The sequence below is a fragment of the Acomys russatus genome, chromosome 28 (genome assembly GCF_903995435.1).
Source record: "Acomys russatus chromosome 28, mAcoRus1.1, whole genome shotgun sequence".
Taxonomy (NCBI): domain Eukaryota; kingdom Metazoa; phylum Chordata; class Mammalia; order Rodentia; family Muridae; genus Acomys; species Acomys russatus.
In genome coordinates, this window is record NC_067164.1 from 14,422,992 (window position 1) to 14,436,770 (window position 13,779).

The 13,779-nt window shown below is 38.9% G+C and overlaps 1 protein-coding gene across 2 annotated transcripts; it reads left to right on the forward strand.

Moving 5' to 3' along the window:
- The first annotated feature begins 1,211 nt into the window (after positions 1–1,211).
- Positions 1,212–12,537, forward strand: Ambn (ameloblastin). 2 transcript variants are annotated; one of them, XM_051170351.1, is made up of 11 exons: positions 1,212–1,226; positions 2,072–2,140; positions 3,551–3,616; positions 5,118–5,165; positions 5,870–5,980; positions 7,306–7,545; positions 8,608–8,646; positions 9,105–9,164; positions 9,265–9,309; positions 9,681–9,725; positions 11,968–12,537. In XM_051170351.1, exons 1-11 carry the CDS (start codon positions 1,212–1,214, stop codon positions 12,502–12,504), a joined length of 1,275 nt encoding a protein of 424 aa, XP_051026308.1. In that variant the 3' UTR covers positions 12,505–12,537. The 2 variants fall into 2 exon arrangements, with proteins under 2 accessions (XP_051026308.1, XP_051026309.1); XM_051170352.1 differs by having other exon boundaries at positions 7,351–7,545.
- Positions 12,538–13,779: the final 1,242 nt, after the last annotated feature.

Genomic DNA, 13,779 nt, shown 5'->3' on the forward strand with positions numbered 1-13,779 from the left:
AGTCTCTCATAGGGAGGTATCCCATGCCAAACACTGAGGTTTTCACTTAACAACCTATGTTGTCGGGGAGCAGTATTGAGCTTCTTAAATCACATTATTTGAAGATATTAGGTCTGCAGTTGGGTATGAAGATGTCTTCCTCCCAAAATACCAGCTTCCTCGGTGTTCCCTATAATTGGTGCAATCTCTACTTTCCTTAAGAGTATACTGAGTCATCCCTTCTTCAGAAACTAGTCTTAAATGGTTATCCTATGTAAAATCATACCTTAGGAAAGACTAAGAGGGCAGAAAAACATTTTAGCAGCTGGTGTTCTATCTATATTCGTATCATTCTTATCTGCTTATATTGATGTTTAACTTTTTAAGAGACCCAAAGATACCTTATTAATCTGGCTTGACAGTGATGCCTGGTAACTGGCTGTCTAAGGAGTAGAGTTGAGACCTTGGGTTTGTTTGGTTCCAGTAGAATATTCTAATTGTTTTCTCTCCCCACAAAGAACATGCACCAAAGATTTCATGTAATTTTTGAAGAGGAAAAAAAATTTAATGGTTATCTCTTGTCAACTATCCTCAGATGAAAATACATAGGAAATTCTGAGAGGAAAAAAAATCACAAGATTTATAGTATCTGGGCAACAGTTTCATCCTCCCTTTTAAGCCCTAAAAGGTAATTTAGTGTTTCATTCTAGGGTATGCTTATTGGTGGGGTGGGGTGGGGTAGAAGATTACTTTTACCACAATAAGCATGAAGGTCAAAGTCTTAAGAATACTGGTATTGGGTCACTACTTTATCTACAGATAAACCCTTACACAAAACAGATAATGGCTTGTTTTCTACCTATTTTACATATATTTCCCAAAGCTCACCAAAATGATTGTCTTGAAAGCCTATGTCCATTATCCCCTTACTGTCTTCCCTGCAATCAGTTCTCTGAATAAATACAGGGGCTGAGTTACAATTTAAAGTAATGAGACCCTACAGGCCCAATGTCCTCACATGCAATACAAGGGTGTGGACTAATTGTAGGAGGGCATTTTTTTTTTCCTACATTTGCTTCACTTTGATTGGTGGATTGGCGCTTTAAATAAAGGTTTCTGATCTTTCCAGAATGAGAGACACAGAGAGAGCCCCAGGCACAGTCCAGAAAAAAATTAATTTTCTTCTCTTAGAACTGTTTTGATTGGCATCATCAGGCCTGGGAGCACAGTGAATGTCAGCATCTAAGGTAAAATGTGATTTTATCATTTGCATGTGTCTGCTGTAAATTCTCTTTTCCTATCTCCAGATAATCTTTACTAAGATTTATCTTCATTTATCACAAGATGCTGAATACTAGCTTATTTCAACCATCAGAATGTTCCAGAAAATATAATAATACCATTCAGCTAAGAAAATAAACTTATTTATACAACTGCTTAAAAATATGTTTGTGATTATTAGTGACTAGTTTATAATGCCTAACTTATAATAGTGTAGAGATGAGCATATCTGCCGATCAGGCCTGCATTCATGCTAGAGTTGAAGGGTCTTTTGAATTTATAAAATACATCTTAAGAGTATTCGTTTTTAGAAAGGAAAATCATTAATATCAAAGGAGATAAATATGTTCAACTTTAACTTGAGGCTGAAAGTTTTGACATGGTTCTGTATTGTGACCCAATCATAGACTGTATTTCAAATTTTATCTGAATTTAAACAAAGAATAAAATTCTGTGGTTGGTGGCTGCTAGACCCATTTTATGAAGAAAGGACAGCATTTAAAGGATATACCTGGAAGTTGCTCAGATTGCAGCTTCATAAAAATAATTGCTCAGATACTATTTTAATTGTTCATCCCCTCATCCTGAGAACGACTTGTTTAGCAACATTTTGCTTTTGCTAAGTTTTGGGTTTGGATGTGTGTGTGTGTGTGTATGTGTGTGTGTGTGTGTGTGTGTGTGTGTGTGTGTGTGTGTGTGTGTTTTAACCTGTTTGTCTTTGGAAGAACAGACACTCAATCTTAGAAATTCACTTTTACTATTATAAATTCAATTCTGTCAGATGTAATTTTTCAAAACAATTGTGTTTTAGATTCCACTTTTCAAAATGAAGGGCCTGATCCTGTTCCTGTCCCTAGTAAAAATGAGCCTCGCGGTGCCGGTAAGTCTGCCCCAGGGGATCTACAGGGCTACTGCATCTGACTAAATCAACCCCGGGAAGAATGAAAAGTCACAGAGGCTAGATGTCAGCCTTATCATCTAAGAGCAATAAGGAAACATAATTTTTCTACTCCAAACAGTATTTTAGAATATTTCAAAGACAAGTTTTATGTCTCATGTTGACTCACACCGACCGAGATCCTGTAGTATAAATGAAAGATGGAAAGAAACATAATCTCAGCACTAGGTAAATGAGAATAGCAAGGATTTTCAAACCCAATTTTCTGGTAGATACAGTAGCTCAGAACTGATCTTGCATTTGGGAAGCTAGGAATATTGTGAACTAGAAGCTAGCCTTGGCTACATAACAAGTTCACAGCCAGCCTGAGCTAATTACCAAAACCTTATCTAAAATAAATAAGTAAACAACTTTTTAACTTTAAATTGAAATTCTAATTTCTCTAATTCTATTCTCCAGTCTCCACCAATCCTCAGACAGCAGTATTTGTGCTTATTAACACATGAAAAGATAAAAAACTCTTAAAAGGAGTATTTTCTATTTTTAAAAAGTTATTCACAAATATACTTGACAATAGCAAAGTACTTAGTACTAGAATAAGAGGGAAAATATCCATTGTATGAGCTAAAAATTAAATATATAACTTTATTATTTTTATTTATACATATGTGTATGTCTGCATGTGGGTATGTGCGCATGAGTGCAGGTGCCAAAGGAGATCAGAGGCATCAGTCCCTTAAAGCTGGCATTGCAGATGGTTGTGAGCCACCTGACGTGGATGCTGGGAACCAAACTCAGGTCCTCCGGAAGATCAACAGGTGCTCTTAACTGCTGAGCCACACTTCCAGCCCATGCTTTAAAACATTAAACACAGACCCATGAGCTTATAACCAGAATAATCTTTAAATAATGGCTGGGAAGCTTGTTAAAGCTTTCTGGATGGGAGGCAAGAGGGTTCTTGCACATGACTTCTCAGTGCATAAACTCATACCATATCCCATACACCAAAAGCACAGACATTTCTAAAAAACACAGGAAAACTCAGGTCAGATTCACCTCCTTTGCTTTTTTAAATGTGAACGTATGTAGGACTATAAAATAGTCTATGATTTGTTACCTTATTTTATTTCTCATTGCAAATCAGCTTCCTTTTAAGTTAAAATAGTATTAAGATGAACTCCAAAAAATTAATGTAGGATCAAAATTACTAAATATAACAATTTCTCCAAATAACTTTAATTCTCCATCCTATCTGAAAAACTATTTGAGTAGTTAACCAATATGGTAGCCTCTATGCTGGACGTTCCATTCTGCAGTGACCTCCTACTCCAAACATACATCTAAGAGAAGCTTCTTGACAAACAACTCAAGACCATTCATGTTTCTATTCAGGCATTTCCTCAACAACCTGGGGCTCAAGGCATGGCACCTCCCGGCATGGCTAGTTTGAGCCTTGAGGTATGTATCACCAGAGCCATTATTTATGTGTGTATGAATGTGTGTGTATGTATATTTATATATTGCATAAATGAGTATATTTATAAATAATTTCCACACTAGCATATTCCTGATTGTAGATAGATGTAATGTATTGTTTTTCACTTCCTGGTTCTGAAGCCTTTGACTATCATTCTGAGAAATTCTATAAATGTTCATGGCATTCACTACAACTTTATTTCATGATTCTACTTCAGTTTTAAGTGTTAGGTCATTTGAATGTGAATCAAAGCAACACTAATAATCAATCCTTAATATATCATATGTACATTACCTATTGTACCTGTTAAGACACGTTACTCTATAGCTGGAAACAACTTACATTTAGTTCTGCTGATTATATCTTAGATAGTAAGGTTCTCATTACACAAATATAATTGTACAGAGTTTAGCTATTTTAAAAATAATACTATCAGTAGCATTAACATTATTTTATAATTGCGCCTATAAAACCTGCATTTCTTTTACTGTAGCTCTTATAAATAAATTTAGAAATACAAATTTAGAAAACCACAGTAAAGTATGAAGATTTTACAATGTAGAAGCTAACAGAAACATGCATAATTGCACAGTTTTTCACACAGTCATGCAAATTTTTATCTGAGAGTAATCAGTACATATATGAGCCAATAGTCATTTCACTTGCTAGCTAACTTCACTGAGGTTATTTTTCTCTCGACTTTTAGCTCAAACTCAATACCAGCAGCATCATTCTTTTCTCATTTAAATGATAAATGTAGGCCAGGTATGGTAGAGTTCACCTGTAATCCTAACATGCAGAGAAACTGAGGCAAGAAGGAGGACCATGAGTTGGAGATCAACTTGGGATATCCAGGGAGACCCATCTCAAAAGAAGAAATTTACTTTCTATAGAAGCAGTGACAGTCTTGCCAATCTACCTAGATACTACTTCTTGCAGTATTTAATATCTATCATATTGAGGTCTTCTTTGGCTGGGGGAAAAAGAAGCGAGGGTATACTGTATTGTCTGTTTTTCCAAATTCTTTTCAGGCTAAATTTGTAAAAAAAAAAAAAAATAATAATAATAATAATAATAATAATAATAATAATAATAATAATAATAATTAATTAATTAAAATAATTTAAATGAGGGAGAGAAGGGGTTGACTAAGCAATATTCTCACAACTGTCTTCATATTGTATTTGAATGAGATATTTTCCTATGTCTCAATGTGACACCCAATTAACTAGTATTTTCCCACATAATTAATGGCAAAAGCAAGCTCACTGTTTTCAGACTGACCATGTCAATGGCAAAGCTACATTTTACATTTCTTTCTTTCAGTGATAATATAATTCTATAATTTGTGTCTACGTTAGCTTTATTCAAGTTTACTTACCCCAAGATTTGTATTGATGACGCTAAATGTCATGGGGAAACAGTTGTGTCAAATGGCCATCTAATACATGTTAGAACACTAACTCACTTTCTTTTTTATAGACAATGAGGCAGTTGGGAAGCTTGCAGGGACTCAATGCACTTTCTCAGGTAACTATAGGAGATGAATGAGATCTTCATGAAAACTTTATTTTCAAGAATTTATTACAAGCATTCATGGTTGGTGGCTATGACCGCAATAGTACTGTAATGTATAACATTTATTTATTAAAAGATAATGCCTAAATATTGAGAGAAGAAATGAGTGATTAAGAAAGCCTAAAACAAAGTAAAGCCTGATGGCCACGCATGGGCTTCACTCCTGTAATCCCAGTCGTTGGCAAGAAGAAGCTGAGTTCAGAGACAGCTGGGGCTACACTGTCAGTCTCAAAACACAAATTATAGTAATAATGGTGTGTGGTGGCAGAGGAAAGCACAAACAGTATGTCCAGAGCTCAGAATACAGAAGCAGAAACGTTGCAGGTTTAAAGCCAACCTAGGGACATGGCGTAGTATAACCCTGTCCCAAAACACCAACAAAATAAGCATTGAATATGTGCATTGAATGAATCTCTTTTGTAAGCAAAATCCATTCTTACACTAACTTTTTTTTTTAAAGTGGCCCTAAACACAAATTCCCAAAACACTAAATCTCCAACAAGTTTACCGCATACTGTGACATGGCCCAGAACATAATTTGATCTTGTTGGAAGAGAGAATTAACTTGTCCATTTCACATAAACCAGTGTCCCTTTTGCTGTCTGCTCCTGTCTCAGAATACTGAAACACATGTGCGCTTTCTCTCTTCCTGCCAGTACTCAAGGCTTGGCTTTGGGAAGGCACTTAACACTTTGTGGCTACATGGACTCCTCCCACCACACACTTCCTTCCCGTGGATAAGACCAAGTGAACATGAAACCCAGCAGGTAAGCTCACTGCCTCCATGTGTTCGCACTTCAAGCTTCAAAATCTTTCCCTACTTTTCTTCCTAAAATTGATAACTACAAGCAGGAAATATAACAGTAATTAACAAAAGACTCCACTGGTACCAAATAAATCAACTTCTAGAAAATACTGTTACTTAGGGAATTTTTTAATTTTAAAACAAATTTGAATGTTTATTTCAAATAGCCTCTGAAATAGATCTACAGTAAAGATGTCAGCAACAACAATAAACAACCTCAGAAAGAAAAAGACTGGACAAAGAATAATTTCCATTTTAATAAAAATGTCCTAAATAATTACCTTAAGACAAATTTCAAATGACTACAATCATCCTGATTGAAAACACCATAAGCCAAACAGAAACCAATAAATATATCAGTCTGTCAACTATGATTTATTAGATTCCTAATAAGAATATTATCCAAACTGTGGTTTCGGAGAATGAAAATAAGGTCATTTTAGAATGGCTCAAAAGCTCATGAAACTTTGATGGAACATAACTCAAGGTGTAATTGTGAGCCGGAAGTAATGGATATTACAGGATCTAACACATGGCTGAAGACAAAGAGCAGAGGCAAGTTAGTACGAGCTTTCCATACCAGCTCCAGGAAAACACAATTAACCTATACACAATATGTATCCAATCACAAGTCATTTCTTAAAAATCAACAAACAAACAAACAGAAAACCACATGGGTGGCTTCATGGTTACTTTTAATTCTACATGAACTTCCATGACAGCATTATAACAAGGCCACACTGACCACAGAAAGTATGTTATTAGTAGTCATCACTTCACTTGGTTGCTTCCAAAACAGATCTATGATGACAATATCTGAGTATTTTAACTACCCTTTTATTAAATTGTACATGGGCACTCATTAGTAGCAATATAAATATGTTAAATATGAGAAGTATAAACACAAATAAGACATTGTCGTCTGTCAGCTAGCTCAGGAAACCTTTTTTTTTTTTTTTACAATTCTAATAATCCAGAAAGAAAGTGGTAGAATAAAGGTACATACAGGTAGTGGTGGTTGCCCAGAGGAGAGAATGAATCCTCCCACCAGAAAGTTCAGGTATGTAGATTTCCGCACCCCAAGAAACGATGGTCCCAACAAAGGTAGAGGGGTAAGTACATTTAAAGCTTTCTTGAATGCATTGCCTCTGCCTCCTGCATAAACTCTGCTTCAAGGCTATAGTTTCCTCCCAACAGCAAGCATCCAAGCACTTTGCTGTAGAAATTCTAGGCACCGTGGTTCAATGAACCATCTCTTCCTGACATTCTTTTCAAATTTCTCTACAGTATGAATATTCTTTGCCTGTGCATCCCCCACCTCTCCCATCACAGCCATCCCTGCAGCCTCACCAGCCAGGAATGAAACCCTTCCTCCAGCCCACTCCTGCACCTGGTGTCCAGGTCACACCCCAGAAGCCAGGGCCTCAGCCTCCAATGCACCCTGGACAGCTGCCCTTGCAGGAAGGAGAACTGACAGCAGCAGATGAGCCGCAGGTGACACCATCAGAGAACCCACCAACAGCTGAGGTAATTCTTTGAAATCCGATCAGGATCACCCACTAACACAATGAGAGGAAAAAAAAAATCCCAACTGGCAGGATATATTTAAATAACCACTTCCCTCAGGCCTAATATACTAAAACGTGAATACTTTATTATTGTTCTTTCATGAGACATAAACAACCATTTCTATTTTTGCAGTCAGAGATGGTAGATTTCAAGAGATCTGCTTCTCTAAATTTGGCTAGATGGAACCTCCCCTTGGGAACAGGACAACTCTGAGAAAACCACTCACAATCTTGGGTTTTTCAGTGTTGGTAACAGAATAATACAGTGAGTGTGCCCACTGTATAACAAGTAGGGTGTTGAGTTATTATCTCTCTATGGATAAATACAGCTATGTGAAGCTGCCCTGTAGCATCGTAAAGACAAGAACAAAGGACAGATAAGGAAGGCGCTATGTAACTACCAATACTATGTAGCAGACATTTAATATTTCCTCATATGATCCTGACTACAAGCCTATAAAGATGAACATTATGAACCTTTTTTAAACCTGAGAACACTCTGGGCTTGAAACATGCCTTTAATCTCTGTACGCCAGAGGCAAAGGCAAGAGGACCTTTGAGTACAAAGTTAACCTGGTCTACAGAATTCCAGGAAATCCAGGGATACACATTTTTTGTCTCAAAAAAATGATAGATAGATAAATGGATGGATGGATAGATAGATAGATAGATAGATAGATAGATAGATAGATAGGCTGTCCTACACTTTGCTAGGCTACAAATCCTTAAAGGATAACACTAAAAGAGGCAGAGCCAAAATTCAAACCACTCTGTTCCATTGTCAAAGTTTACTACCATTTACTCTGTGATGTATAGCAGTCCGTGATAGACGTGTCTCACCTCCCTGAGAGCTCACCTGAGTCATATCAACCAAAGACAACTGTAAAGGCATAGGTTGTCACGACACTTAGAATAAAATAGAGAAACATCTTTAAACTGCTTTATTGTAATTACAAACAATATAGTGAGTATTCAGTTTGTCTGTTTTGACTGATAGTTTCAATATTTCCTTATGATACAGGTCCCAATAATGGATTTTGCTGATCCACAATTTCCAACAGTAAGTATAAATCTCTTGGAGAAAAAGTACCTCTATATTTCAAAGAGTTTGAATGAATTTTTTTAATTTTCTAATTTACCTGTAGGTATAGAGTATTTCTGGGTTTCTTTTTCTTAAATATTAATGACTAATTTTTCAAACTAATCAATTGAAAAAAAATATTCCCGGTTGCCTTGCCAGGCCACTGAAAAAGAGGATGCGCTCAGTCCTAATGTGACTTGAGTGCTGGGGTGGGTTGGTGAAGTGGGGAGGGCAACCCTTTTCTGAGGGCTAGAGGAAGGGGATATGGGGAAGAGAGAGGGAGGGTGGGACTGGGAGGAGAGGATGGAGGGGGCTACAATTGGGATATAAAGTTAATTAATTAATTAAAAAAGAAGTCTGTTCCTGGAGCTCTTAGAAGTCCCTGCAGTGGAGATTTGCCTGTGTTGGCTAACTCTTCTGTATGCCACCTCCTAAAGGTGTTCCAGATAGCCCGTTCCATATCTCGGGGACCGATGACACACAACAAAGCCTCGGCTGTAAGTGTCTGCTTCCTGCCTCCACTTCTGTGTGTGAAACTTATGTAAACAGGTTATCTCGGGAAGATTCACTTTTTTATAACTATTTCATTCTGCTCAGTTTTACCCAGGAATGTTTTACATGTCTTACGGAGCGAACCAACTGGTAAGTCCGTGTTCTGTAAGAAGCACCAGTTAAGACATCAATGTATCATCTTGAGGGCTAAAAATCATAAATCATACCAAACACAAGACTCCCAAATAAATAGACCCTAAAGACCTACAGTCACAGTTTAAGTAGTAAGGTGGTACACTTCTCTATTTGCATAATTCTAGACACACACACTTGCATTTTTAAATTTTTAATTTTAAATCTGTCAAATCGGCTCTATTTACTCCATAATGAGTCTGCTCTGCCCGTGGACAGCACTAAGTCTTAAGAGAACCCTAGGTGGCTTTTGGCTTTGTCTTGTGTAGCTAAGAAAGTCACAGGAGGCTACTAGTTCATACAGTGATGCACTGTTTCCTTTTGCACAGAATGCTCCCGCCAGAGTTGGCTTCATGAGTTCAGAAGAAATGCCCGTGAGTACTACCTCCTAACTCTTCCTACAACGGGGTCAGGGAGAACAGCTGAGCCTTCCCACAAGAGGCACCCACATGGCAGCTCACAGGTGTCTGCAACTCCTGTTCCAGGGGATCTGACACTGTCACACAGACACACAGGCCAGTTCATATAAAATGAAAATAAAAGCACATGAAGGATTAGAGACTGGAGTTGTTCTACTCCAAAGCAAAAAAGTTCGGTGCTGAAGCAGTATCTAATGATTTAAATTGTTTCAGGGCTGAGAACTGTGATAACAAGTGTAATCCAAATCCTCAGGACACGGAGGCAGGAGGATCAAGGAGAAGGGCAAGGCCAGGCTTGATTATATGAGACCCTGTCTCAGAAATACTTGGGGTTTTTTTTATTCCATTTTCTAAACATTTGCTCCTGAATGACACTCAAGTTAGAGTTTTGTCCCTCTCCTTGGCTGGGAGCAGAAGAGTCATCTTTCCTCAAAGAGAGGTCACCAGGACAAACTGCAAATATAAAAAAGATGTGCGGTTCGTACAGGCATCCCACGCCTTTTAAGACTATCTAGGCTCCCCAAAAGTAACCCAAAGTAATTCAGCTCTTAAAATTAAAAGAACAAAAGGAGAAAAACTGAATTTAAGTTAGATCATTTTAAGCCAATGAGAGTATCTATTTTAAGGCAATGAGAGTCTACTGTTTTGTTACTGTTAGTGCATAGTAAAATTGTCAGATCTGAGATCAGTAGCTCACATAACCTGATATTTTCTCTCAGAATTGTCTACTAATTACATGTTAGGCTGCGAAGTGAAACTAAAGCTACAGCAAGTTAGCAACTCGCTGCCAGTGGCATGGCCTACTGAATGAATAAATGTACACACAGGCTGCCGCTACAGAAGACTGACACCTCACCATGGGTTACTGCCTTCTGTGTGCCAGAAATGCAGAACATGCTACAGGGCTTAGAGATCAAATGAGTTGGAAGAGAGGTTCCATGCAGATAATGCCAACTGGTGGGACAAGTACAACAGTCATGTTATTAGAAGGAAAGAGGAGGAAAAGTAAGACACCTCAGCCCAGGGGCAGGTCACAGAGTCACCGCTGGAGATGACATAAAAGCTGAGACCTAGCAAAAAGCCAAGAAAAGTGGAAGGAATGAGTATTGTATTTATATAATACCGATACAACTAGCTAAAATTAAGTGTCCAAGATAAATTACCATCTTATTAATCTAAGTACATTTTGTCTCATTCTCAAGAGATTCCGTGATTGTTTATGAAAAGCACAATAGGTATAGTGGAAAAATTAAAAATGAGATTTAAAATGAATCAGAACAGTGAGGAAATCACACAGCTCTGCTCAAATATATATATATATAGTCTTGGATTTTGGTTCCCATAGTCGTGACGGGGGGGGGGGAGGAGTTAAGTTCTAGAATTCTATATGTCCACAGAAAGTGGGGTGTTTTGTTCCTCCAGAGAAATAAATCTCTTTCCTACATTTTCTTTTTTAAAAATCTAAAGAAAACAGAAGGAAGAGGGAAGGCAAGAGGAGAGGGAAGGGAGTGGAAAGAGGAAGAAGGAAAAAGGAAGAGGAGAGAAAGAGGAGGGAGAAGGGGAAAGAAGGGAAGGGGAGGTAGAGAGTGGCGGGGAAGGAGAGAGAAGACAGAAGGGAGAGGGGAGGGAGGGAAAGAGAGGGCAGAGGGAGGAGACAGAGATGAAGGTTGGGAAAGAAAGCAGAAAGGGGAAGGAGAGAAGGAAAGGGAAGGGAAGGGAAGGATATGAGAGAGGAAGGGGGAGAGGAGGAAGAGAAGGGGATGGGGAAAGAGAAAAAAAGAGAGATAACTGAACCGAAGGAGTTGAAGTCATACAAAGAGCTGTATTTGAGGGACACTGAAAAATGGCATGGGCAAGATCCCCCCAGAACATTCCTCCTCAACCAAGACAGTTATTGGTCCCATGCTTTGCTCTATGATGGCAGAGCCCTTTTTGACCTGCCTACAGTTTTAACGTTATGGTGGCAGAACAGTAAGAGAGGCCTGCCTTTCCTGCAAGCCGCCTTTCTCTGCCCAGAATCCTCCCCCTCCCGTGTTTCAAAGCTGGTTCTGTAAGAAGTATGCTTTCGCAGAGCAGTCAGCCAGCTGACTTCCTGTTCTGTTAATGTTCATAGCTTCTCGGGGAGCCTAACCAGGTGTGATTGCACGGAATGAATAACACACAGCAGTTGTGTCATTGGTGGATGTTTATTTTCCAGGGAGAAAGAGGAAGTCCCATGGCCTATGGAACTCTGTACCCAGGATTTGGAGGCTTCAGGCAGACCCTCAGGGGACTGAATCAGAATTCTCCCAAGGGCGGAGACTATACTGTAGAAGTAGATTCTCCAGTGTCTGTAACCAAAGGCCCAGAGAAGGGAGAGGGTCCAGAAGGTTCTCTGCTGCAAGAAGCCAACCCAGCCAAGCGGGAAAACCCAGCTCTCCTTTCACAAATAGCACCCGGTGCCCATGCAGGACTTCTTGCTTTCCCCAGTGACCACATTCCCAGCATGGCAAGGGGTCCTGCAGGGCAAAGGCAGGGGCTCCTTGGAGTCACCCCTGCAGCTGCTGACCCACTGATCACCCCTGAATTAGCAGAAGTTTATGAAACCTATGGTGCTGATGTTACCACACCCCTGGGTGATGGAGAAGCCACCATGGATATCACCATGTCCCCAGACACTCAGCAGCCACTGATGCCTGGAAACAAAGTGCACCAGCCCCCGGTGCACAATGCATGGCGTTTCCAAGAACCCTGACAACCTTCAGCTAGCAGCTACTTTGTGTATGCACAAGCTTCCCAGCTTTGTCCCCATAGCGTGCCTTGTTGCTAAAACACTTACTACCCTTCCACAGCGAAGGTATTAAGATCGCTAAGCATGGATTAATAAATACAAGTGGCTAGAAATAGTGTAGGTCCCTTCTTGCTTCCATTCTTATTGAAATAAAACGTATCAACTGTCTTCGTGATTTAGAAATACTATTAATGATATCAGAGCAAGTCTGAGGCTCAGCACTTGGTGATCTAGCACTTAGCTGTCTTAGGCATTATGGAATTTCTCTTACTAGCATGACATCGTTATGCCCAGGAAATGTGACACTGCTTCTTTCTCTAAGCCAAAGCACTTAGTTTCAGAATTCTAAAGTATTTCATTTAAGCCTTATTAAATGGTGATTGGTGGAGAACCCTGACTGCTATTACTGGGTTTCATATATTGGATTTAAAAATTCTTATTTGTAGAATATTTTATTTAATCTAGGAAAAGAGAAGGCAATCGGCCTGTTTTAAATAAAGAATTTTTCTCACTGAAAATGTCAGGAATTATATGCCTATTATTCATATCTATTTAATTAGTTGAGAAAAGCATACTCATCCCTTGTTGGCTATTCATTACCATACTTTACTTTATCTAAAGTTCTCTGAGGATGTACGCAGAGCACTGTGCAAGGCATCGTGTTTATGGCCCCACCCCTCAAAGGTTAGCGCGGACACAACTGACAGACATCACAGTGGTAACAAAACGGCCAGTCTAAGGCAAGCTCAATTATTGCACACACATTATTTAACAATACTTCAGAAGATAAAAAATATACTCACACCTACTCTACATTAGCAAAGTTCCATGAAAAGACTAAGCTTCGGTACTATGGAGAAGATGCTTCTGAGGGCCAACCAGATGGCTGAGCAAAGACACTCACCGCCAGGCCTGACGACCTGGGTTTGATCCCCAGAGACTCACGCAGTGGGGGAAAAAGAACTGATTCTCCAAAGCTGTCCTCTGACTTCCACATGTGTACCATGGCACGTGTATATGTGCACATGTGCACACACAAACACACAAACACACATACATGAACACAAAGTTCGTTTGTTTTTTAATTAGGGAGAGTGAGGCTTCTAGTGCAACCCAAGTGACAACATGAAGGACAAACCATGTTTCCATAATAATATAAAGTAACATAAAGGTTTGCAGACAGACACTTCCAAGAGGAAAAATCACAAGACTCATACAGAAAAGAGATAACATGGAAGT